Raw genomic sequence first — 27,493 nt, forward strand, 5'->3', positions numbered from 1 at the left:
TTTCTGTGAAATATAAAAAAACGCGGTTAACAAGAAGCTTTTAAATTCAACTACACTGATCCACGTATAATGAATCGATGATGATAAGAAACTGTAAGAGTAGGATCATGTAGGATTATGAATGCGCCATCCGCTGACTAATTAAAAAAATGGCGCCATACATTTAAACACGTTAGATGTTCGCTTCTATTATTTGCTAATAATTATTAAACGACCCAGAAGCAATATCTTTAATGTAAGAAAAATGAATATAAACCTTTTAATTTAAAGGGAATGATCATGATTTCATATTCATAGATATTATTTTTTAGAATGCAATATTAAGTAAATAAAAAAGATATATTTGCTTCTAACAACTTTAAAACAAATATTTTGGCGTAGGAAATGAATGGACCTAAAAGGAGCAATATACAGTGAGAATTCCCATACTTTTATTCTATTAATCTTTCCAACATTTGTACGAGCTGGATTATTGTCAGTGCTATGAAATATAAAAAATGAAAACGCTGTGAAATATATAAATATACATATCGCTTGTATATACGTTTGATCACAAATTAGAGAGAAAAACACAAGAATCACAATAATAATATGTAAGTGTACTATAGATCTGTACATTTATTTCTGCATTCTATAATTTCAAGACGATAATTATAATAAGTAATGGTAATCATAGGTATTGATGATATGATTATATCCAAACGACAATTCATAATTTCCTATCTAATATTGTACAACTTTTAATAATTTATGGAAATCAGCACAGTTTCGTAACAATTCATAACGCATATGTTCAGCTATATTGCAGGAACTCTTAATGCAACTGGAAAAGGAGAATGAGCCATCAAATTGATAATCCATCACATTTATCAAATGTCTTACTTTCTCTCTCTCCTTATACAGTCGCGACACACAAGCCGCGAAATAGAAATAAAATATTAAACAATTTCATATTTACTTGCGCATCGAATATTAATGCTTAGACACTAAATATATAGAATGCGCAATCAACACGATATTTTATAGTATAATACAAAATCGCTATTCAATGCGCCATTCTTTTATCAAAATTTCAATGAAAAAGAAAAGATAAAAACTTTTATAAAACATAATCGTTTGTTAAGATATACGCATATCAACCATATCCGGTAAGAAACATTTGGAAAAGATAAGTTGTTAATGTTATTGCAGACTAATCTCCTGTATAACGTCGGATATTAATAGGAAGACCACTAATTGCAACTCGCGAATGGAACTCGTGCAAATTAACATGACTTGGAGCTAAATAGATATTTGAATGATAGATCCAATGTAACGCCTACGAAATTGAAATACCAAAGAAATCCTTTAACCGTTCATGTTTCTCAAAGAATTGACACATTACAGCAAATAGGAAGACTACAAAAAATTACTAGAACAATTTCCCTTTTGTGAACACAGTTTTCCTTCATTTTTTTTTATAAGCTCACATACATTACATCCTCATTTCCTCGTTCATATGTGCATACAATAATAAACATGCATACATATCGACACATGCGCACACATAATGTATCCCGATAGATAAAGAAGAAAGAAAAGAAAGTTTTTTGTGATGCTTTGATGTAATAATAATTCAAAACAATGACATTATCTGCAAGTATTGTACAGTATTAGACGAAGAATAATTCTACGTGAAAATCCTAAACAGAAGATCAATTTATGTTGGCGTAAAATTAGAGATATTTAAACATCTACCATACATCACGCTTTAATATCAAGAATAAGTAAGAGCAGACAACTCGTCACTTGATTTTTTTGCATATATACATATCTTAAAGCATAAAACAAAGTAATTATTAGCAGAGTAACTTTATAGCGACAAATTAAACTCGACGATTTTAAATAATACTTCAAATAAGTACATCGTACGAGTTATGAACTTATAACATTAATACGCTAGTCGATCAGCGATTGATCTTTCACGAAGTTCAAGAATTGTTACAAGGAATAAGTATATTATTAAGATGGAACTAAATATAGAAGGAAGAAAAATAATTTCCTCTGCGGAATAATCACCTCCACCATTTGTTTATTCTCATTCATACCTTGCATCACGTAAGACAACGATTATGTTACAAGACGCTCTTTATATACTTACACCATTGAAGACCAAAGTCATTTCTCGTCTCGAACGAAACTCTAAATTGACTAATAAAATATTCTCAAGCAGACAAAAATTCTTTACATATTAGTTCTTTTTTATATACGTTTGACGATGTGTTGTAAGTTGACTTTCGTAGTAGTAAAAAGTCGACACCTTTTTCAGTAAAGAAAACAGAGGAAATACGTTTCAAAATCTGAAGTTCTTAATTAACATTCGATCACGTTTCGTAAAATTCCAACGAAGGGTATCGAAATTTTGCCACATCGGAAACCTTGAATATCGACATCACTTCACTATTACATTTCTTGCAAATTTTTTCTCATCACGAGGCATACATCCTATTGATTTCGTGTTGATAACGTTCTTGCACTGCTTTCCTTTTAAGCTTGAATGCAGCTGTTACCAGTCCCATATCAGGTGACCACTGTTCTGCGCACAGTTTCACAGCACCAGGTATTTCGAACCTCTGGAGATTGCCTGTATTAAAAATAAAGATTATTTAAACATCATTAAAAAGGTTTGAAAATTGGTACTTAGACAAACGATTATTTTTCAAATATATACATTTTTTAGCTTGTTCAACCAGCTCCTGTAACACCGCTTTTTCAATATCAGGATTATCGCACAGTTCCTCTAAATTTTTTCCTGTAATACCTAAGTCATTGGCAATCTGTTCTAAATAGTATTGGTTAGGTACTACTAGTGCTACTGTATAAGATTTATGTGAATCTCCATAAACACAAATATTCTCCACAACAGGACAGGTTTTCAGTTCTGCTTCAACTTTACCCAAAGATACGTATTCACCAAGTTGCAATTTAACTAGATCCTTCTTTCGATCTGTAAAAATGTATATTAACCCAATAAAAAAAGTGCTGAAATATTTTTTCCAAGAAGGCTATAACATGGAGATTAAAAGTTAATATAACCTATAATTTTTATGCAACCATCTTCATGAATTTCTCCAATATCGCCGGTTCTGAACCACTGTTTCCCATCTTCATAAAAAAAGTCTTCTTTCGTTTTATCTGGTAGTTTGTAATACCCAGCCGAAACATTTGCACCACCAATTAATATTTCTCCTCTAGGATATGGAGTATCCGTAACTCTGTAACCAGCTTCCTCCCAATTTTCTAATCGAATATCACAAATAGTGGTTGGTCCTCCTACTCTTCCTGTACTCCTATCATGCTCTTAAAAATGAGAAATCATATAATTTAATGTATCAAACAAAACATCGTTTAATAAGAAACGAAAAAAAAAAAAAAAAATACATACTGTCCATAACCGTAGCACAGGAAGTTGTTTCTGTAAGGCCATATCCTTGAGTCAATGTGGCACAGAGACACATTTTGACTTGAGTTTGGGTATCTGGAGTCAAAGGAGCACCACCACAAAGTATAAGTCTAACCTTTCCACCAAGAACCTGTCTTGCAGCTCCAAAAACATATTTATTGCAGGTAGGTGTATCGTAACCACGCTTATACCATTTCAATTTGTATTCATAGGCAAATCTGAAAATGGTCCGACTCAGAGGCCCCGATTTCTTTACCTTTTCATTGATACCTTTACAGATACGGTCCAAAATAAGCTATAAAAGATACAGAAAACCAAAATTATTATATACTAACGTCACAGCATGATATAATACAATTTTTGAACCTTACTGGCACGGAAGTTACACAAGTTGGTCGCAGAACTGACGCGTCCCCTTTGGATCCTCTTTGAATCTTACTACTCGAATCGATCATAGTGAGAGGTGAACTATAACCGATAGGCACACCGCTTAAAAGACACACACTCTCAGCAAGAAGTTCAAATACATGAGCCAAAGGTAAGAATGCAAGAAACACATCATCCGGTCTAATTTCAACGACATCACAGAATGACTTCATCACAGAAATCACATTTGTATGTGACAAGAGCACACCTTTAGGTACTCCAGTTGACCCAGATGTGTACATTATGATTGCAGTATCAGAGCTTTTTGGTGATGATAGTGATGCTGCAGAACTGTTACCTGTCTGGAGTATATCAGAAAAAGGTAACAGCCTAACATCAGCCTAAAATGTACCAAAATGGTGCACAAATTAGTGAAAATTTCTATATAATGTTTTTTATAGTTAAATGCTCTAATTTTAATTCTACAGTACCATAAAAACTACATAGAACACCTACTGAGAAATTTAGTATAAATTGAATACTGTTCATTACGTTTATTTTCTAATTATTTTACTATAAATCTATTATTTTTAGATTTAGACACATAATACGTATAATATCCAAAGATACATAAAAGAACCAAAGCATACTTTTTATAATATACTCTTTATAATATTTAGTGAATGAAACATATCTCTGCTACAGTTCAACTTTTTCAATTATTTCTCTGTAATTACTTATATTCACAAAAATATGAATTTACATAAATATCCATAATTTACTTATAATTTAAAATAATATATAAGGTAAAATTTGATATAGTTCTTCAATAAATATAACCAGTAAGTGTCCTAATATTTATGGCTAATAGTCTAGATCAAGATACTCACCTTATAACCCTTTGTATCAGTAGGTACCAATTGATCTTCCATATAAATAATTGTTTTAACATTAGGTAACACATTAAGGAGCCGTTTGAATTTTGGTAACAGGTTATGGCTAGTAATCACGGTATTGACTTCCGTTTCGTTGATTCCATGAGCAATAGCTTCCTCGCCTAACGTCGCATAAATAGTAACTACAGTCATGTTCTGTTTGAAACAACCATAGGCGGCTATCATCCATTCCTCCCTAGTCTCGGCAAAGATCACGATGTTCTTATGCATCGTAAGATTATACTCTTTTAAGCCTCGACCAAAGGATGTTGTTAGCCTGTCCATATCATTATAGTTTTTCCATTTGTACTCTCCCATTTTATACTGTAACAGAATAATCAGTAATCAGTTTTTTCTCATATAAATTGTATTAAGTTGAATTCATCTATATCATTCATTCATATCCAATATACAGTCTGTATCACAAACTCTGCCCACCTGAAATACCTTCGTTGCTTCAAATAATACGCGAAAATATTATTAACGAAAGCTGTAGGATTCAAAGAATTACATAACGCGGTAACAATGGTTTCTTGACAGGTGGATGCATAGAGGAGATATAGAGATTAACTTTGTTTCTTTAAACAGAACGTCCTACTTTTTATGGTTGATTGCGACAGAATAGCTAGTTCTGAATATAAAAGTACTAACATATATTTATTCTGAAACTTACCGTTTCTGAGATATTTGATTTTGTTCATCTTAGTACTTTATGTTACGAAACATGTTGAAAGATGCGCCTAGTACTTCGAATGTAAACAAAGATGTCAAAAACATATTACCGATGATGTCAAGTGTTATTTTGGCCCTACTACTTGTTTACATTCGAAGTATTACGCACATATCTATACACACTATGACACACTGTATATTGACTAAGGAACTTCTAAGTATTCTTTTCTTCTTCGATTCTGTTCTTTTAATCAAATCATATGTATTACGATTTTAATTACAACAAAACAATCGCTTCTTACTCTACCTTTTTGAATATTCTACCATTGGATTGAACCTCGTCCTCCTCCGCAAGTATCTCTCTGGTACCAACGCATTTTTTTTCGCCGTGCTTTTTAGTGATCCATCCCATCACCTTCTCGAGCGTATCGATGTTTTCACGTTCAAGGGTAATGTGCATCTCCCTCGGCGGATCAACACTCCTATATGTAATACTTTGTTCATCCTTTGTAATGGGTCGAGCCTTGATCCTGCGTGAAGCCTTCCTTTTCTCCCAAGGTCGTTGGAGCACGAGGTATACCGGGAACGTTAGCAGATCGTACAGGTACGAAATCGCCTTGATCGCGTTGACTGCGCTGATAACCCAAAAGCTTTCCATCTCCCTACACAGGAAAACGCAATGTTAGGAAATATGCATCTCGTTCTTCTCGCATGTTAGTGCCTTACGAAATTGTTTGCTAATTAAAAGCTTATTGTATAAGCAGCATTCTTTTTTTAAAAAAAAAAGCTTCGTTATCAATGCAGACCGATAATCAAAAGAAATTTTTGTTTCGCGAATAATGTCAAATTGTTCCTGTTATTTTAAATTTGAAATGATAACGTTCAGTATGATAAGATGCATGGAATAAAAAACGATTCGCAAAGTGCAGGTTTGGTATTATATGATATTGATCATTATATATCATATTAATCGTTATTATTAATTAAGCTATCGCTATGTACAGGGATTTTCATTAGGGATATAAAAGAGTTTATGATAATTTAGAAATAATTTTGAATTCAAAATATCAGTATAAGTACGTCTAAAGATATTTAAAGATTATCGTACCAATTTTAATTAATGAAACGTCCTGTATAGAGAAATGTCATTATCAAGGTTACAGAACACTGCATTATCTGCATTGCAGGGAATGGAGTCAGTGTCAATATTAGTACTAAAGAGCATACCATTAATATCCGGATATGTATAACACGTCATTATTTGATATCAGCATCAGTCATATACCAATGAAAGTAGTAATATATTACTATAGCAATTCTATGTAATCTACTACACAGAACTAATTGCATTACAAGTTAAATATCACAAAGACTTCCCAGAAAAATATTAACATGCCTAATATTTTACACATTATTTAAAAAAAGAGATACAGTACGACGAGTCATAGAAATGGACACATATATATATATAATCTGAAACAGTTCCGTATCAAGCTCATAAATTTAACAAAAACCCATTCTTCGCATTCATACATCAAGCTTAACGTTTTTTTCAAGGCTAAATCATCATATGCAGCACATTTAAAAAGAAAAACAGGAAGAAGTAGCTTTGAACCAAAGCAAAACAAACAAAATTAAGAATTATTCAGATATCCGATTAATTACTTAACCGTCAGGTGATAAAATGATAAATTGAAAACGAAATAACGCGCCGTTTCTAGCTCTCGAACTTTAGACTAATTATCTAACGAATGTTTACTTTACCAGTCGAAGATTCATAGCACCGATACGATCACCGATCCAACAAACACCCCGATAAATCTCCCCAATGCGAATAGATCGAGCAACTTCATTCTTCCTTCTTAACTTGTTTTTAACAATAATCAAATAACGCGGAGAACTGTCTGTTTTTATCTTCTTTTTAATCCCTCTTTTTTTTTTTGTTAAACGTATATATTAATTCTTTGATAACCTTACAAACGATCAAACGACCTTAAAACATAGATAAAAACAGAGTCTGCCGGTCCAAAACATGCATCGTATAAAAATAGTAAGCGTAGATTGCGCGATCGCGTGATGTTGTAAAATTAAAAGAAAAACTTATCGGCGCCGTGTAATAAAGGTGTGTTTTGATGGGTTTGATTTCAATCATTGAATGAATAACAGAAAGAGAATAAACGAAAAAGAGTATGTTTTTATAAACAGAAAAAGAAATTGGTAAAGGAGACATTCATATAAAATCGTAAGATATAAATGTTATAAGATACAAAAAAAAGAAAGGTATACAGCAAAAATGTAGAAAGACAAGAATCGTAAAATACAAATATTTCTTGAAGCTTTGTACAGTTTATTTTACTCTAAAAGTGTTACATTACCGGCTGCTACAAATATAGATTTGGTAGCGACGTTCCCGAGATACCTGGAATTTCTTGAATATACATACGTGCATAAAAAGTTGTGGTCACGGTATTGAAGATGTAGTGAAGTACACGTATATACATGGTATAATATGAAACACGTGTCAAGCTATTAATTAAGGATAGAAAAAAAATTAAAAGATAGAATAATAATCTTAATATATGTGTACAATGCATACGGGTATGTAAATACAAGTTACACGTTTTGGACAAGAAATACATGTCTACTCGTGTACTAAAAATTACATTGAATTGAAATTCGAATTCGTTTACCACACGCGTGAATGTGTATTTATATACACGTGAAATAAAGATTTAGAATTTGACAACTTGAGAACAAATATATAAATTGATACAAACTTGTCAACTTACGTATTAGCAAGATCACAGTCACAGTGAACATAATCAATTGCACTAAAGGTGTTCATTTCTTGTGTATGTAAATACACGTGTACACGTGTGGTAAATGGATCTGAATTTCATTCTGTAGAACTTTCAAGAAATTTCCATTTTTTCTTATTACGTACTTTCCCTTTATCTCCGTATATCAAGAAGACAAAACACTGTGACGATGTTGATATCTGCATTTTCGCCATTTTTATCTTATGACTGTATTATTATACATGTTTCACCACTTAGAGTACTCGATTTAAACGATTATTCAAATCAAAAAAAGAAAAAAAGAAGAAACATTGTACATTCTTCGTTGAAAAGACGAAGAAGGAAAAGGGAAGAAGTTGTAGCTTGAAATTGCAACAGCATACACATTCATATCATAGTACTACAAAAAAATTAAAGCACCTAAAATCATTCAATCGTTGCTCATAACGTTTCGTACCGCCACAAAACGATAGAATGCGCCACGCGACACCCTATGTGTACCAATAGACACAAACACAATTAAAGACATGGCGTGACTGCAGTCTGGCGACAACGTACTTCTGTACGTACAATGTGCATGTGATTGGAATATCTTCACGGACTTTGAACGTCGTTAGCTCGTGCCAGATGCGGCTACCAACTACTCGCATTGTCTTTTCATTATTTGAGATTCCAAACGAAGGGCAATTCACTTTTCATGCAACCTACTACTATTTAGCTCCAAAGATACAGTGGAAACACGATACACGAAAACACGATATACGAAAACACGTTAAAGATCAAGGCCGGTTACGCATAGTCTACGAATTCAACACAAATAATGGAACGACTAAACGAGAATAATTACATGGTTCGCTTGCTGAGATAAACCGTACATATTTGTAATCGTTCATGTTTCCTCGTTAAAATGAATTAATTGTAATAATGTCCGATAATTGATCTCTACGTACTAATAATCTATTGTAAATGAAATTCAAATATAAATTCCAACAATTAATATATATATATCATAGCGGTTCATGCGACTGTGAATAAACAATTCAGAAATAGCAGATTTGATTGTTAAAAATTAGTATGTATCATCCTTTCTGCGTGTTTATATAAAGAATATATTTTCTTGTTTCGCAATGAAGAAATTGAGAAACAATAGAACTTATAGAGGGCCGGCAATAGAGACAGCGCGAAGGAATAATAACATGTAACAAATAAGACTATTATTCAAATAGGAATTATGTATGAGATGTAGTTATGCAATGAAAGATACATACCTGTTTCCATTAATTTTATGTACTCATTACTTACTATGCAAACTACTTACTTATTTTACGACATTAACAATACTTCACAATATTAACAATTTTACTTACCATTAACTGTGATCTAAAAAAAAACGGCGACGCTATGAATCTTTCAGTTGATTGATAAATGTACGTACAATTATAATTGCAAACGTTTGAATAAAATACAACACTTCATTTTTGTATATATATACATAGTATACCAGTCAGCATAAGAGAAAAAAACAACTTGTTGTTATGTTTTGTAGAAAAATAGAAAAATCGATAGTTACCGTAAGTTGAATTAAGTTAATCATAAAATACAATTTGATAATGAATCAGCACGTGGACAAATCAAGGCTCGTCGTTTAAGTAATTTGTGACACGAAATCTAAATTACTCCAAAAAGAAAGTTATCATTTTTTTATATGATAAAGATTTATCAGCGTGACGAATTACAGGGAAACATAAATCATATAATATCAAATACTAGATGAATGTACAATTATGTAACAACTTCTTTAAGATATAGATTGTGACTTAATAGATAAATGCAATACAGAATGCTGTGAAATTTACACGTTGTATTCAGCCTCAAGCAAAAGAACGTTAACAACTGCTATTTGGAAACTTGGAATAAGGAGCAATTTCTTAGAAAGTTAAAAGTACAATCAAAATTTGTCTGTACTGACTAGTCATTGAAGGAAGAGGCTAGTAAATAGCATAGTTCACAATCAAATATTCCTGAATTATAGATAAGAATACAAAAGGAACCATTCGGAATCGTTATTCATAATTTAATAGCAAATGTATTACGCAAATAAAAAAAACATCGGTACAGATAGAATTGAAGTGCATCTTACATTTTATTCGCTACATTACAATTTATAATCATCATTCGATTGTTTACCAATCCACTGAAAAGTTCTCGTTTTTTGTAACATCAGCAATGTGCAGCGTATTATATACTTTTACTCCTCACTATATTGACACAAACATGCTGATAAATATTATCGAATTGGCATAAATAGGAGATAGAAACAAGCAAAACTTCATGACATTAAACTAACTTATTAACACTAGATTAATATTTTACATTACACTACATCAGATCTATTCTAATTCTCTACCATAATGTTCTTCGAAAGAGCATAATTGTAAATCTGCAGGCAAAATACACGTACATGCGTAGCTAAAAATATTCGCAATAGCATAACAATTTTTCTTTCTTTTCTATAATTATTGCGACTCACGGTTTTTCGTCCACGATCATGATGGATCACTATCTGGTCGCCTTTATATCCAATAAATAGATATCAGTACCTCTTGTACTTTAATGGAAGTTGATTTGATGCGGATTAATGACACTGCAATAAAAACCGTTAGCACAAATGATGTGGTTAATGGTATTTTAGGATGCATATGTCCTTCTCTCTTTATCACTACTGTACCCGAGCATCATCGAATTCGTTCTCGACATGAATACCGATACTCCTTGTTTTAAGTCACAAGGACTATTTTCTGTACTTATCGAGTGATATGAGCTTATAAATAGAGCAACGGAGACATAACGGGGCAGATGAACTATGCACTTGAAACCGAACGCTAATAATAATTCTTATCGGCATAACGCCGAACGATCGCAATTCATTATTTAATTAAATTCTATCGAAATGTAAACTGCTTATACTCTTGAATTAAAGAAACATCGAGAACAGATAATTAAAATAATTGAATATAAATACAATGTACATATACATCCTCTTCCTTGTATATAGCCGATGTAACTTTCATGGAAGCAAAAGAGTACAATATCCAGCACAAACAACAGCTATTCATAGTAATTGACAATGGAGAATTACATCAATTCCATTTCTCCAATTTTCTCCTAATGCCGAACAATGCCAATTGAAAGAAGGGAAGTTGTTTTGCATTTTTTTAAAATGCCTATTTTGTCTATAGTTTCCAATATTTCTCGACTGTTGGTTGAACTTTTCTTCTGTTTCTAGAAGTCTCGTAAATAAGAATCTGTTTTCGTGAATACTAATTCAATAATATATTCGTTTATAAAATCGAGTATAAAACTAAATTATGAAAATGAAATTATGTTATACATTGAGAAATAAATGGCAAATGGAAACTAAAGAATATAACGGAAGAATTTGTTTATTTTAAATACTCGATGCACTTGCATTATGGATACCCTATATTGGCTATGAAAGACTATTAAGATGACATTGAATTCACTTGAAGTCTTACACAGTCTGTTAACTGTGGAGCAAGTAATTTGGTTAAGTGCACTTTACTATACACGTACTGCCACGCGCCGATTTATAACGAAAATGTATGTCACAAAAATTGAAACATTATCAACGTTGACATATCAAATGGAGAAGCCTTACGAATTTAAAGTAACTCTTATCGAAATAGTAATGTCTCACTTAAAATGACCTCAGCGACTATGTCCTATATCATTTTATTTCTATATTCGATATTAAAGATTCAAAATTGTCCACTCTTCTCTCTCTCTTTCCCTTTTCGTTACGTCATTGATGTAAAGATATGTATATTTTTATGACTACGATAGAATACATTAACCTTTTCATTCGATAACATAATTATTATTCTTTAATATACCTTTTTAACATAACACGAAGTATACATAATATATTTAACATAAAATATAAACATAAAATGAATTGACTTAGATAAAAAGAATCAACTTGGTTTTGAAAACATGAAAGAATGACTTGAAGAAAGTGGTGTTGAGATAATTAGTATAACAACGATGCTAAAGGACAAACTACAGATAAGTCAGAAAGACTTTTGAAAATAGACAATGGGGTCACTGAGCGACCAAGCTGCCGCGTCATATATGTATATGTACACGTATGTATGTACATTTAAGCAACCCAACTTTAACCTTGAATAATACTGTAGAGTTGTGAGCTAGATATTCAATCATTTCAGTAATTCAGATTTTTCTCCTACATATCTTCGCTCGCAACAAAGAATTCCTTTTTATCGACTTATATAAGTAAAAATTGTTGTACACACTTTAAGGCATTCTCATGGAACAGTATAATATTTAATCAGATCTCATCTGTGTATGTTGAACAATTAATTTGAGGACTATTTTAAAACACTAATTTCTAATAGGATAAGTTATTCAAACAATAATTAATGCCAATTATGTCAATAGATCGATGGACTTAAGTCGTGATAAATTAGATCTCGACGATAATTCTAGTAATGGCTATTGTCCAAGGGATATCAGTAACTGATTACTATTAAAATACAATAATGCTACATTATAGACATACTAAATTATATAGCTACATTATATACATTATATACTATAGCTAATACTAACATTGGGGACTATATAATACCATAATGCATGCTATTAAAATACAATGAAAATACAATTAAAATAAAATAGAAATTCATTACTCATATCCCTTGTGCATGCGTAACTACTATTCCATGGTAATATGAACGTATTTTAATTGTTTTAAAACAATCAAACGATGAATCTTTAAATATTCTTGTTATCGTTTACTAAATGCAAACTTATTGTTTCTTGCTTTTACAACTTTCATAAGTCAATTTTTATCAATTAAATTATTAACACATTTTTTTGTAATATTTACAAATAAAACGACATTACTATGCAATTAGAAGAATTAATTTTGCATCGTTTTTTCATTCTTAAGCATATCCTCAATGCAAGTAGATATATTATTATTATCTTCGAGGATTAAGTTATATAGGAATGTTAATGCAGCCTTGAAAACGAGGTTATCTTTAAAAAAGGGGCTTTAATATCGTGGACTCAACATATTACTGCAATCTTCAAGCCTGGATTAAACCGTTCTATAATGAATTTTCTTAGAAAGCGATAAGTATAACGTATTAATAATACGTAAAACTCGCTAAAAACAATGCACATAAATATATCACTTCATAGTGTATATAACTCTGCATTGATTTGCGAAAATGTAGGAAATATTTTATAATATTTAAAAGCAGTATTACACGTGTCAAAGACTCGAAAGGATATGCATAATCTAATAATTTCTTTGAATTTCCATTCATGACTAAGATATTTGAAAAAGAGAAACAAATCCAATAATGAAAATTAATAAGAAAAGATGCAAGTGAAACATTTACGTAACGTTGTTCCGTAATAGCCGTCAATCTTCAGTGACAGAATTCGGTCAATCTTCAATATATAATAGAAAATTAAACCAAAAATTAATGAAAACCTACTAAGGAATATTCTAAATAAGCCATTTACCCTAACTTAATACAGCATACGGGCTATTCGAAAAATCTATGTTTACCGTTCCAACTTTCGAAATTGAGATGCGAAAGTTACTGCTAACGCCTCCTAAAAATTCAAAGTGATGTAATATTTGCTCCTGCAATAGTAAATATTCTTCCAAATTATACACAGATGAAGTCTCTGTTTCACAGAACCACCTAACCTAACTTTACCCTAAATATTCTAGTAAGACTAATAGCACGTACAACTAGTTTTGATTCGAAATTAAAACCAAACGAAGGCATACACGATAGCTGGATTTCGCCTGTAATTAAAACTTCTCACATAAATTTCAATGCTCCAATTCTCTCTCTCTCTCCCCCTCCCTCCCTCTTTCTTTCTAACAGTCTCTGCATCGAAAAATCTTGCTCCTCGTTAAAAGTACAATTTTACCAGGAAAGATAAAATCACGCGTCCACGAATCATGCACGTGAAGATTCAAATTGGATCGTTCCTATTGGTCAGCTTCCTGTCTGGGAAGCGTTCGTATATGTCCCTTGATCGCTTACGAGGCACAAATCGGCTCGATCGTTCGAAGCTCTAATGGCTGGCATCCTCTAATATTAGGTCAAATTATGTAAACGAGCAAGAAACGGATTTCTATAGAGCGCCATATGAGTTAACCTTTCAACGAAACACGAGGACTGCCACGTTTCACGTGACATTTCAACATATTTTCAACGCCATCGTTAATAGCTGATACCATCGTTGATAATAATCGAATATTGAATCATTAGTAACATTTAGTAACATTTAACATTATTACATTGAATTGTGTGTGATGTTCATTTTGTAGTAAAAATGGATCATTTAATTTAATAAATGCATAATTTAATAAAATAATATAAAACAAAATGTGTTGTTCGTTTGTTATTTCCTTATAAAATGAAACGAGCTTTTGGGACAATCTAATATAAGGTCATTCTGAAAGGAAATACCAAACGATTCGATAAATTATTTCTGATCGTATACGGATCAGTTTCATGTATATAGTTTCATAACAATTGCAGAGGAAAAAACACGAATGAACCGATTCGAACACAATGGTATGTAATGATAAGGATATTAGTAGAACTTTGTATACATTTTTTGTTTCTACTTGGCATCGTATAGTAGTATGTTTCGATCCTTTATTCCACTGGATATTGACAGGCTTCTGAATCGTTTATGCCAAGGCCTGATCACTGAGCTATGTATCGTGTTACAAAGATACAACCAGAAATCGTGACTTTTGAATATTTATTTAAAATAGACGTGAACACATGTGCGTGACGCGTATATATATAGAGGAATCCCAGATCAGAGTTCTCACGGTTATTCAACTCAACACGCTGGAAAATATTCTTTTTTATCATATACTATATGTAAAAAATATTATCACCTGTAAAGGAACGCGTTTATTGCTAGAAATTGTACAGACATTTTAGTCTTCTTACATCGAAACAGAAAATTAACTTTATTGAATAATAAAACCTTATTGACCGCCTATTCCAAAATGAAGTGTAATTGTAAGCTTAATTGTTCGGAATGTCGATCTTGGTAAAATATCGATTGATATACTACCACTTTTTTTCTTTCTTTCAAATTGCTTAATATCTCGTAAATCTCTTGAATATATAGGAAACATAACTTTGCCACAGTCGAAACATTTGTATTTATATTGCTGTTTTGAACAGGCACGAGATTTCCTTATCTCCGAGAGTTACGAAATTACTGAGAAACGGAATTTCATATTTGACTGTCCAATATTGAGAAATTCGTCGTTTTCTTCCCTTACTTTATCATTATTTCCAATTTCGATGCGAACTATACGCCGCGTAACAAAATCCATGAATAGAAATACAGAAGAAAATGGAAAATTACAATCGTCGCTCAATTATACATAATAACCTGAAATTATCATAGACACAAGCTACTTACAACTGTACAACTTGTTTTTTGTTAAGGTTTCATCTCGTAATAGAGAGAGAGAGAGAGAGGAAATACGTGGATAAATGTATAATAGAAAATATATTTAAGCAAGTTGAAATATAAGTATAATGTGTATGCTAGTCCAGATCCGCACGCTGGCAGCGTTACTTTATGGGTATTACTCTATGGGTATTTCTACAAATACACCTGTCATCTGTGCAAGACATGTTCCTAGAAAACTATGAGGCTGAGAGGCCCTTCAAATTGATTTAGTGCTAAACAATAGTCAATAGTTTTGAGAACTAAGAAAACTAAACTTTAAAAAAGATGTGGAGTTTTCCTTGAAGTGAGACCCACTTCAATATTTTCAAACAAACGTAGATAAACAGAGAAACAGTATGTCGTATATTACATGTATGTCGTTAATATATAAGAGATAATTCAATTAATTCCATGCAACATATTAAGGTAAGTGTAATTTTATTCTCGGCGGAAAACTTTTTTTCCAAGTTTATAAAATCTTTAACAAAACATAAACAGATAAAAACTGCGAAAGTTATGTTAATTAATATAAAATTAATAATCTATCGTTTGTTGCTCATTTGTTATTCATGAACTGGTAATTCTTCTTTAGATACCTTCTATACACATAGAAAGTGGACAAAATGACTACAAAATAAGCCACTTCATCATGTTCATTTCCATCTTACGCGGACTTTCAGTTTTCTGATACCACTATCTTTGAAGATACCTACAACAAATTGTATATACGTACGTCGAATATTACGGGCTGCAGGTAAAGCCAGTTTCTCTCGTGATAATAAAACCCCTTTCCAACAAAGCACGTATAAATTTCGTCAACTAAATATTTGAATAAATAAAGATTCGAACTTATCAGACAGTGAAGAAGAAATGATAAGAATTATCAAGTTTCATATCATAAAGGGTACAATAGGAATGAACTGATGTCTGGCGCAACATAAATCAATTACAAAACTTACTTATGCTACACTGTCAAATCTGATATATTGTAGAAATGATAGCAGAAGTTTTCGACGTCGAATTTTATATTAATTGAATCTAGTCATCAATTAAGAAAGAATAAAGATGCAAAATGTAATATAATAAATATTATAATTACACAGAATCCCATCTATATAAAAAGCCAGATTTAACAGAAACTAAAAAGCGATTGTCCTACGATTTACGAAAGTCAAATTTATCGATGCACTTACGATATGTAGTATGTGTGCAAGAAGCGTTGGAACAAATGAACCACAATGCGAAGCCCCGAGATAAAGAGTCTCACGACATTGAACGTCGCGTCGAACCCTGCATTACTCATGTTATGCTTAAGTTATGCCAAGGTGAATACGGGGTTACCCTATATCTATCACAGATTCACATGTTATATTTATTATGGCATACTATTGAAAGTGTTTGATGATAGGGAAGAATTACTGTAAAGTCACGCAGTTATGTAAGGAAAAAAAAAAGGAATGAAAAAACGTAGTTATGTATGTAACACGTGACGTATAATAATGGATGTAATGGCAATACACGGTTGATAGGTTTAATTACAAGTACCTGTAATTGGACGTGAACGAAACGTATAATAGCCTGATGTATATCATAATTAATACATATTAGCGTTACAAATTATGAGGAAACAGTTATAGAATAATGCATACATAAGGTACGGCGATCGATACTTTTGGAACGATAGATAAATCATGTATGCGGGCAGAGCGGGAGAGGATGAGAACTTCTCACCCTTGTAGGGATCCGAAGGATGGCCTTGCGCCGCTCTAGGTGATCATAGAGGTCGTCACACCGAGGAGGTTCTGGGTCCTCCTCGGACTTACACGACGGCCCAGGGGATAGCGTTGAGAGGGGTGGTCCCCCTCACTGCCCAAACTAGACCTGAGGAATGGGTCCCTCAGAATGGGAGAGGACGCGGGAGTGTTCCGGCAGCAATTCGAAAAAGGTCCCGGAGCACCCCTGTCAAGCGTCAAGTAGGCCACCGGTAAGTCCGGCACTACCTCGCCGCTTCCAAGAAGAGCGGCGGGGTATCCATGAGGATTTCCACACATATAAAAAAGGAAAAAGATAAATCATGTATAGCTGCACAACCATATAAATTTCTATTACGTCACTAGGTTATCTATCCAAGACTAGTAAAACTATTATTTACAATGGTAATTAGCAATTAGAGATATTATATAATATTTCGAACATAAAAATCAAATTCTTATATGTATGAATTGTACATAAAAAACAGAAGTGATCTCGATCTAGTGATATTGTTAAGTATGTATTATATATATGTATATATAATATGTAGTGTTACAGCAAATCACCGAATAGTCATTAATTAAAGATCAACACTGAGAATAAATTGAGCAGAATAATTGTACATCGATAGATACATCAAGTTATAGACGGAAACCTATACATAGAACAGCACGATCATCGATAAAATGCATCAACCTAATGGACGCGTGCGCTAACATTTCATACTGCACGTTCCTATAATTAATTTATTATAGTAATCAGCGAGGAAACAACCTGCTGCGTCACTGTATCACTTGCTTTTGTCTACATTAGGATATAACGTTGTGCAGCTCCTACTTGACAAAGTATCAGGTGATACTGGGTGCCGCCATGTGCGACACGAAGATAGCAATAGGTAGTAATTTTTCTCAGAACAAAAGAAGGAAAACAAATCAGAGGAATATTAATATTCTAGTTAAAATCTCATTCAACATCAGCTACGTAAATTAAAATTTGTGTATTCATCGTTCGAATAATAATCATTCGATCAAATCGCAAAAAGATAAGAATACTTTCATTTTGCTATAGACACAATAAACTCTTAAACATTTATTACATATTCCTCCATTTCAAGAAAGGAAAAGACATTTAATGTTTAAATAAAAAATTGTATGTATGAAATTGAAACGAAAAATTAAGAAATTTGTTAATGCTAGAAAAATGCAACTGAACCTGAAAACTTTACTTGCGTTTAAAAAAGTTACGGAAGAATAAACGACGTAAACGTCATTTAATTGGTGGTAGCTTTTTCCCTATTCTTAGTCACGGTAGTACACGCAGCATATACTAGTATACATTAATTGAACGTCAATAAGACACATTCAAAATGGAATTTTATATGTATTTCAAATATGTGTACATAATACAAGGTGCGTGTGCGCATGTGACTTCTAGTACCTGTTCATTCACCGATAGTTCTTGATCAGTAACCGCGAACAATTTGACCGTGAATTCAATACCTGACTGAAAGATCGATTACTTCTTTGTGGAATGCCGCAACCATAACAATATTCACAGGGTAGGATAAACGAAAGAAAAATGTTACCGACCAATCTGTAGTTACAGCAAGCAGTACCATTCCGGAAGTTTGAATCGAGAGTAATTCAAAGTCATTTCAACTAAACCATCGCATGTTAATTGTATATCGTGTCGATTTATATCAAGTCTATTTTACGATTGATTCACATGTTTTTTTCATATAAACGGGAGAAAATTTTTGACATAAAGCAGAAAATTATATCACATGAATTTAATTTCAAAATTTTGATTGACTTGAATATTAATAAAAATATTCATCTACGAGATATGAAGCAAGTTCATTGCTTACCTTTCTATACACTACACTACGATTATCTTAACTTTCCGATCTCGTGACTTCTTCTCAACGAGTTCGACGATTCTTGTCGACTAACAGTCTGTTTTCCCACTGCGATCAAAAGAGGAAATTATCACTATACGCCATACGCGATCCAAGGGTTGAGAATGGTGTGGGTGTATGGGTATGCGTATAAGTAATATCTGTACGTACAGTAGATATACATATATAGGTAAAAGAAGAGGGACAAGGAAAGGACACGAGGGACAGTTGATCTACGATATGACGTACTCCGTGTAGCGGTCGACGACGAACTGAATTCGAATCACGATTAACGTGAGGACTGAGAAGTTACGTGAGATAGGATTTTCTGGTGATCTTTGATCTTTGATCGTTGTCTTTCATGAGAGCGAAACATAATTTTGTATCTTGATACTGACTAACACTATCAGGGGGTAAACGAAGCCGACATGTGACGACAAGACAGCTGTTCGACAGATCGCCTGCAATCTACAATCTACGTACCTACAGTCGCTTGTATGTTACGTCGAGAACGAAATCGGTTTTTATCGCGGAGAATTTTTATGCAAACCTAAAAATGCCCTGGGTACTTATATTTCAAGCACACTTCAAATTATGTATCTTTGTTATTCTTACATTCGTCACGATAATCGATCGTGGAGATCGAACTCCTCCGAATCTTCACTCGGTGTAAAAAATTATCTCCAATAACTCGTTGGATACTTGATAAGATAAACCAAGAACGCCTTAACACCACGTGCTTCTATACTATGAACTTGGTACTATTCACCGTTGATCTTATACTTGTGATAATATATAACGCGCACACGAGCGTTTAGCTCAGTATTCGCGCGAATAATACTCGAATCTTAACATTTCTTCTGTATGTATGACACACTACTCCTTGTTGTACACATGTCAAATTTTTAACCTATCATACGTTGAGGTTTCGCGAATACTGCGTATTTTTGGCAAAACTGAACGTTCCCTACTCTCTCTCGCACGTACTAACGCCAGCGCAGAACACCGACCACTCTATACATGCTCGATCCAATAGCGGCCATCTTGATATTCGTAAGCTCGAAACCAAAAAGGTCGATGAGAAAAGTATAAAACAAATTACTTTACACACAACAAGTTCTAGATAATTTTGAAGAATATTAGAAATTACGAGTAAAAAGAAGAATTCGCTTTATTTCTAATAGAACTTTCTGAAAAACATTGCTATAGTTTGAATACATTGTTCATTTGAAATCTCCCGCCAATTTTTTAACATAGCGAACAGTTTATACTCGGAGATTTTGCCCGCTTAGTCTCGTAAATTTTGTTAACATGACATAATGAACATAATAATCGTTAAGATTTATATAATTATCCATATATAATACAGATTCACATCGCATAAATTAATTTATGCGCATGTGAAGACTCAAGGATTTGACTCACAAGCCGCGACGGTTTTGCTTTTCGATATAGATAGCCGGCCTACACCCGAACCAATCACAAGCAGAGTTTCAATGGGCGGGGATGTGGCGTGATCCACGATGACGTCATGGTAGTCCGCAATCGATAACTACTCTACGTTTTAGCAAACCCCTTCTAACCCTGGCCTGTTACTCTAGTACTATACGATCGATGTTCAGCTTGAATGCACCACACAACTCTTACGATATGATCGCGCATTCTTCACCTCGATAAAATAGGTTAACTATCTTGAATGAACTATCAAAATATATATTCTAATCGCACTTTTAGTTATAAAAATAGATCATATCCGATATTTATGACTTCTTCGTCAAAAAGAGATAAAGCACTATGGGTGTTGTTACCATAGAGGTAAGGAAGTGATTTTATCGACTATACTGATTTCTACTGTAGTTAACGAAAATTTCGGTAAATATATATTTTAGAGAGGAAAGACAATTGTTTTATTACTTGATGAATTTATATACAAGCGTAATTAATAACTAATATTTGCATATAGCCAGAATCCGTAATTTACCATTTTAAAATGTTTTATTTCAATATAGGCACATCAATGAATTCTTATGTCTTTATTGTAATTTTGTAACCGTTAAATCCATGTGTTATCATATGTATTTCGATGAATACTTTTTCATGATTTTACAATGCATAAGAAAAACGGTAAGGTTAAATAATGTTAAACAAAAATTTCCACGAAAGAGATCATGTTTTAATATTTTCATAATTTAACATATACATTTAATCCGATTGTATGATATTACAGATTTTCACTTTCATAATGAAATACATATGATATATAGCATGTACAATAAAGTCAACAGCATAGTTAACGTTTAAACTTTATTAAAACCAACAACATTAACAAGAACAACAAGAACAAATCATTCCTTCAGAAACAGTTCACAGAAACTCGATCTTACACAAAACTCAATCGTCCTGCCGCATGTCGCTCAATGACGTTGTATATCAGTTAGTTATGCACTCGTATAGAATGGTTCACATCATAAATGATCATTTGCCGGGAGACCTACGACATTAGTAACATGATTCAAATAATAATAGTTTCAAAATAATGAAAAACGCTTCGAATCAAACCTTCTAATTATAAAATGCATTAAGACATTTGTCGTTAAAGGTCCAGTCATGATGCCGCTACGGTCGCTAAAAGCAGTGCAAGAAAACAAGCCAGCAAAACCATAGAATATGTAGTTATCAGTATGGTTATGAGGTTAGTAACATATGAAATACGCATTTCAGTCGAACGAGGGATAACATGTTCACAAGTATTCTTGCATTTTGTACTCTCACCTTCGCAATTTGGGTCACGATCAACAGTGCGTGGTTTATCATCGGTCGATGTTATCGTTTCTTCCATATCGCACTCATTTTCATTTTTATCGTTCAGCGCCATTAAATTATTCTCAATATTTAACAAGGGAATATCCTCCTCAGTCTCGATGTTACTACTACAAGAAATGTTATTTACTGCATCTTTTTTCAGTAAAGCTTCTAGTTTTTCTATTTCCTTCTCGTGCTCGCATAAACTTGCCGCTGCTAATTGTAAATCATAAACAGCTTTGGAAAGATCGAGTTCTGGATTAGTATGCAAATCATTTCTCGTTTCTTCCGGTTCTACAAAGTTGTGGTTATCACTTAAGATTATCGTTGTATCTTCTTTAGGAACTACATTTAATACATCAGTGGTCCTTGATGAACTAGACAGATCATCGTTTGTGTCGTCTAGACTACAAGTAACGGAGTTACGAGTACTAGTATTGGGCGTCGTACTATCGGTTTCTATTTCAGAACGATGCGACGTCAGCGAATTCTTTTGGCTTGAACGACTATCACGTAAGTGATCTGCTACGCTGCTGAACGCCTCCGCAATTAGTTTAACATTTTCGTCCGCGACACGAAGATAGAAGTCGAATGTATTATCGTCAGTCTCCTCAGAACATTCGTTCTCAGAATTAGCGAGGGTCTCCGTCAGTTTCTCTATATTTTCTTTATCCGCATCTTCTTTATGATTCTCCGTATTATTTTCTGAATAATGACTACCTAAAGACTGTATATGCAATATGGAAGATTCCTCCGTTTTATTACTATCATTGACATCTGCTATTACAGGAAGCTCTGAAGGAACATTCGTTTCCTCGGTCAGTTTCACTTCCATATCGTCTTGCCCTTCAATCAAATTGACTAAATCTTGACATAGACGACTGTATGCCGTGAAATCGGTTTCCGTATCATGATTGGACGATTCATTTGATTTGCTCTGTTCGCAATTCTGCCAGAATTCATTGTTCAAGGCCTTTGATAGCATGTTATTAGATGTCACGGAATTCTGTGCTCTCGCATTATCCTCATTTTTATTACCATCTTGTATTTGAGTCGACGGTGAAACATAAACACGCAATTTCTTTTTATGCGCATTCGTAATTGGACGATTGCCATTTATATCAGTTTTAGAGTTCCTCAATAAACCATCAGCACGCCATCGATCGTAATCGGAGAGTTCACTATCGCTCACGACGCGCCTATCAGATCGTACGGGTAATGATTTGATATCTATTATTGTATTATTTATCTCGTCCTTAATATCTTGAAGACTAGGTTCTCTTCTAAGATGAATCCTATCGTGATTAATTAAACCGTACAGATTGGCGGATAAAGATCTAACCGCTCGTTTCTTCTTCGAACCAAAAGTGGTTTCCTGATCTGTAGTGATACTGCTTTTACTTTCAACGCTGCTCCTCGGCGTATTGGCATCCTTCCTGAGAGCTCGGTAAGCCAAGTCATCCGTAACAATGTCAGGCTCGCATTGCGGAATGTATGACGAACGTGGATGGTCTGGCTTAATCGGTGTAGTGTGTAAATAATCGCTTTCCGTAGCGGCCGTCACCGGTCCTAGAGGTATTCCAAACGGAGGTTGAGGATCAATCACCTTTAACGTGTTGTTAGCGTGATGAATGCTCCGATAAACGACATCATCTCGCGTTACGTCCGGTTCGTCTCGACGTGTTAGGTAATTCGTGCCATACAGATAATCATCAGTTGTATCTTTGCGTGACAAAATAGGCGAGGCTATCAGATAGCTGATATTAGAGAGCGCAGATTGGCCGACCACTTCCGACAACGATGTAGGTCTCTCCTTTGGATGCATTCTTCTGTAAGCCATATCGTCTTTCATTCTATCTATTGAATCTTCTGAAATAAATGGAATAACAGTATTAGTTTTTGCTTGACGTAGGTTAAATTCTTCCATACTCCGTCGTTCTGCCCGGTCAAGGAGATCTTCGTCTCCAAGACGAAGGCTATTATATATTGCTTCTAGCTCAGAAAGAGCTTCTTCAAGATTCTTGGAACTTCTTTTCCTTTCTAACGTGTCTTGTTCACTAGTTATTTGTTTTTCTTCCTTTATTTCGGTTTTCATATTATCTACGAATGTAACATTTGGTAAATTATAAGAATTTTCTCTTATAATCTGTTTACTTGGTGATCTTGCGCAGGAACAATTTAAAGACTTAAAAGTAGGTGACGTAGAATTATTGCGCATATTTTTTATATAAGTAGTGGACAATCTATTTTCACGTATTTTGGTATCATAATTTTTAAAGCTTGAAGTAAGTTGATCATTGCGATCGTTTCTCCTCTGACATTTCATTGCTTCCGTTTCTTTAAACAATGGTTCATCTATGTGTCTACCAGTTGAATTGTGTCTATTGTTCGTACATTCTGATAAATTACAGGTCTGCGTCGAGCTTACAGACAGAGACAATGGACGCCGTGGACATTGTTTTATCGAGTCACACCGATTGATTTCGTTATTCGATTCGTAAGACCTTAAACTTCTTAAATGATCCTTGGTAACTTCGTGAATATCGTTCATTTTAGCATGTAGGGTATCGTCGTATTTCGTCATACGATATTTCCCATTAAATGGAAAAGAATTACAACCATAGGTGAAAACTCGACAACGTGGGTTTCTTGGTGGAGGCTCGGGCGGAGAGGAACTTCGACTTGCAAACTGATGATTTGTTGTGTAATCGTATGGATCAGCATAAATTGTATTAGCTGTGGGCGAATTGAAAATATAATTTTTCTCCTGATTTATGTGGTTCTTATTTTTGTGCAAAACATTTGGCTTTGCATAAGTATTATTCTGATTTAAATCTGTTATATATTGGTCTGTCGGATATTTTGTAACATCAGTAGACGACCTTGCTTGCAAATTGGATGCAACCATTCCAGATTGTCGTAAGTTTTCAATAGATCTTTGTACAGGGAAGGTATTGCTATTAGAATAATTGATAAAACGTGATGGTTTTTGTGGAAGCTGAAATAATTCATTTGTATCCACAGCTACAGATGATTGTTCTTCATTCATGAAATCATGACTGTTACGCTTTGCTATATTATTTAGGTTTTCTGGGAACTTGTGACCTTCATCCCTTGATAAACGTTTTATATAACGTTCTGTTCGAGCCGCTCGACTTCTTCTACTGCAGAAACCATTTTTTTGTGTACTATGCCCAGCAATTTCATTTTGGTACCTTGTCAACGAATTGCAAGATTTACGTGACTCTTCGTCTGAGCTACTGTCTGCACAAATGCGATCCCGTTTTGCTTCTACTTGTGCTTTCAATTTATTTTTTCTGGCTTTCTTACTTAACCCATCTAATGAACCATCACTACTACGGGAGTTTAAAGAATCTCTTTGCATACTTGCTGTATCCATTGATTTTGCAGCAGTGTCGTTTGAATCATTGATATTTAAATATTGACTCGAACTCTTTTCAACTGGATGAAGAACAACGTTATGTGATTTCCTATTAAATACTGTTCGAGGTCTTGGCTGTCTTGTACAATATACAATTTCTTCATCGTTTGAAGAACTATCATAATCCCTTATTGAAGATATTCGTTTCAAGATTCCACCAATCGACCACTTTTTTTCTTTCTTTTTGTCTGTAGAAGTAACTGCATTACAGACTGGTAAGCGTCGGGTTGGAGGTAATAGACCATCCATTCTTAGAATGTCCTTTCCACTGATACTTCTCTTTTCCATCATGAATAAATAATTTATCTCATTAAATATATTATAATACCTAAAAAATTCAAGATTAATTAATATCTAAAATTCTAGAAACTTAATACTGTTTAGAAAAACACCACTTTTTAAATCTACGATTTAATGCATATTAATCTATAATTTTAGTATGTTGATATTAACATACATTAATTATATTAATAACTATAATAACTAGACTGTGGGTATTTGTGTGAGTTTATATTTTTATGAGCAAAATGAAGAAAATAAAACCTAAATAGAAATTTATTTCACCCAATAGATATTACAAGTATTTTACTAGGGATATTTTATGTATTTTTGCATTTCTCATAAATATATAAACATCTGCAGTCTAATAACACACACTCACAATTTCAACAATTACAATTACAACAATAATTTTACTTACGGATATATATGGATATGTATATGTACACAATATGTATAAATGCAGAAAATGTGTAAAGATGCGAATGCAGATACTTTGCTATAACCAATAAACAGATTACATTTTATCGAAAAGACAAATCTTCCATTTCCGATACCGATATGTTTATACAGTGAACACCTTGAAGCAAGGTTTCCATTATAAACAATTATATAGCATTGCGTGTATGTAGTATATAAATAGAATATTGTCTGCTAACCTCCATGCAGACGGTCGGCTGAATGATTCAGATAAGTATTAGGCGAAGGGCGAATTTTCTGTACATCTGCCAAAAATTTTCCCCTGTGTGAATTGAGAATGTCAGTCACAAAGTCCGTTCACGTTTCACAGCATAAAAAACGCGGTACTAAACTTAGGTCAGTACGTCCAGTGCAGTATTGATAACACTGATAGGATCTCCACACCTCTTCTGCAGTCTTTCGCAATACGCTCGTTATCTTGACAGTTGAACTATAAAAGCGGTGTCTCGACTTCACTTTTTCGTACGACAGTAAGTTTCTATGATTCTCAATGATTCAGAATAGAGACTCGGTTTAAAGAAGAGTGTGTCTAGTTTCGAGACATCTACGATCAGTAACTATCTTTGCCTCGCGCTCAGTTTGTGCTGCCATTACATGAACATCGACGAACGCGTATTATGCGTCGAACACAAAGAATACTGGTGGACTACGCGAAACTGACTCGAATCAGATCGAATCAGATATGAGAAGAGAAGGGATTCATCGTTTAGACCCCACCCATTACACCAATCTCCCCCCATACTCTCGCGCAGAATCACGCACGGTGAATCTTACACTCATCTTATGCGCCCACGCACCATAGATGTACTTATATATTTACTTAGAAGATCGTTTCGAATCATTATGATTGCGGATGTTTATGCTAGTGCATATTCTTATGGGAAATAGCAATAAGGCGGAACACTTTATGGCAATGCATAGAAATTTGTTTTGTCTGTGCAGGTATCAAGTACATATAATTTCAACTTTGCTTTGAGAACAATATGTAAAAGTATACAAGAGCATAAACTTTTGAACTTTACTAATTACGAGTAATTGGTATTAACCAATCCGATATAATTATTAAATGAC

At 33.5% G+C, this 27,493-nt stretch overlaps 2 protein-coding genes across 8 annotated transcripts; both read right to left on the reverse strand.

Moving 5' to 3' along the window:
* Window positions 1–409: 409 nt before the first annotated feature.
* Window positions 410–20,446, reverse strand: LOC100648828 (long-chain-fatty-acid--CoA ligase 4). 4 transcript variants are annotated; one of them, XM_003397523.4, is made up of 9 exons: window positions 20,035–20,446; window positions 10,744–10,857; window positions 5,723–6,077; window positions 4,699–5,067; window positions 3,814–4,209; window positions 3,425–3,737; window positions 3,076–3,339; window positions 2,711–2,986; window positions 410–2,623 (listed from the first exon to the last, which is right to left on the reverse strand). In XM_003397523.4, exons 2-9 carry the CDS (start codon window positions 10,761–10,763, stop codon window positions 2,469–2,471), a joined length of 2,148 nt encoding a protein of 715 aa, XP_003397571.1. In that variant the 5' UTR covers window positions 10,764–10,857; window positions 20,035–20,446; the 3' UTR covers window positions 410–2,468. The 4 variants fall into 4 exon arrangements, with proteins under 4 accessions (XP_003397571.1, XP_012167118.1, XP_012167119.1 ...); XM_012311728.3 differs by lacking the exon at window positions 20,035–20,446 and adding an exon at window positions 19,390–19,691; XM_012311729.3 differs by lacking the exon at window positions 10,744–10,857.
* Window positions 20,447–21,709: 1,263 nt separating this feature from the next.
* LOC100648640 lies at window positions 21,710–27,202 on the reverse strand. 4 transcript variants are annotated; one of them, XM_048408545.1, is made up of 4 exons: window positions 26,602–27,202; window positions 26,364–26,522; window positions 22,192–25,991; window positions 21,710–21,910 (listed from the first exon to the last, which is right to left on the reverse strand). In XM_048408545.1, the coding sequence occupies exons 3-4, from the start codon at window positions 25,952–25,954 to the stop codon at window positions 21,885–21,887; spliced, it is 3,789 nt and encodes a 1,262-aa protein (XP_048264502.1). In that variant the 5' UTR covers window positions 25,955–25,991; window positions 26,364–26,522; window positions 26,602–27,202; the 3' UTR covers window positions 21,710–21,884. The 4 variants fall into 4 exon arrangements, with proteins under 4 accessions (XP_048264502.1, XP_048264501.1, XP_012167117.2 ...); XM_048408544.1 differs by having other exon boundaries at window positions 21,979–25,991; window positions 26,602–27,201; XM_012311727.3 differs by having other exon boundaries at window positions 21,710–25,991; window positions 26,364–26,441; window positions 26,602–27,201.
* Between the last annotated feature and the right edge of the window lie 291 nt (window positions 27,203–27,493).

This window comes from Bombus terrestris, chromosome 9, assembly GCF_910591885.1.
Source record: "Bombus terrestris chromosome 9, iyBomTerr1.2, whole genome shotgun sequence".
Classification (NCBI taxonomy): Eukaryota; Metazoa; Arthropoda; class Insecta; order Hymenoptera; family Apidae; genus Bombus; species Bombus terrestris.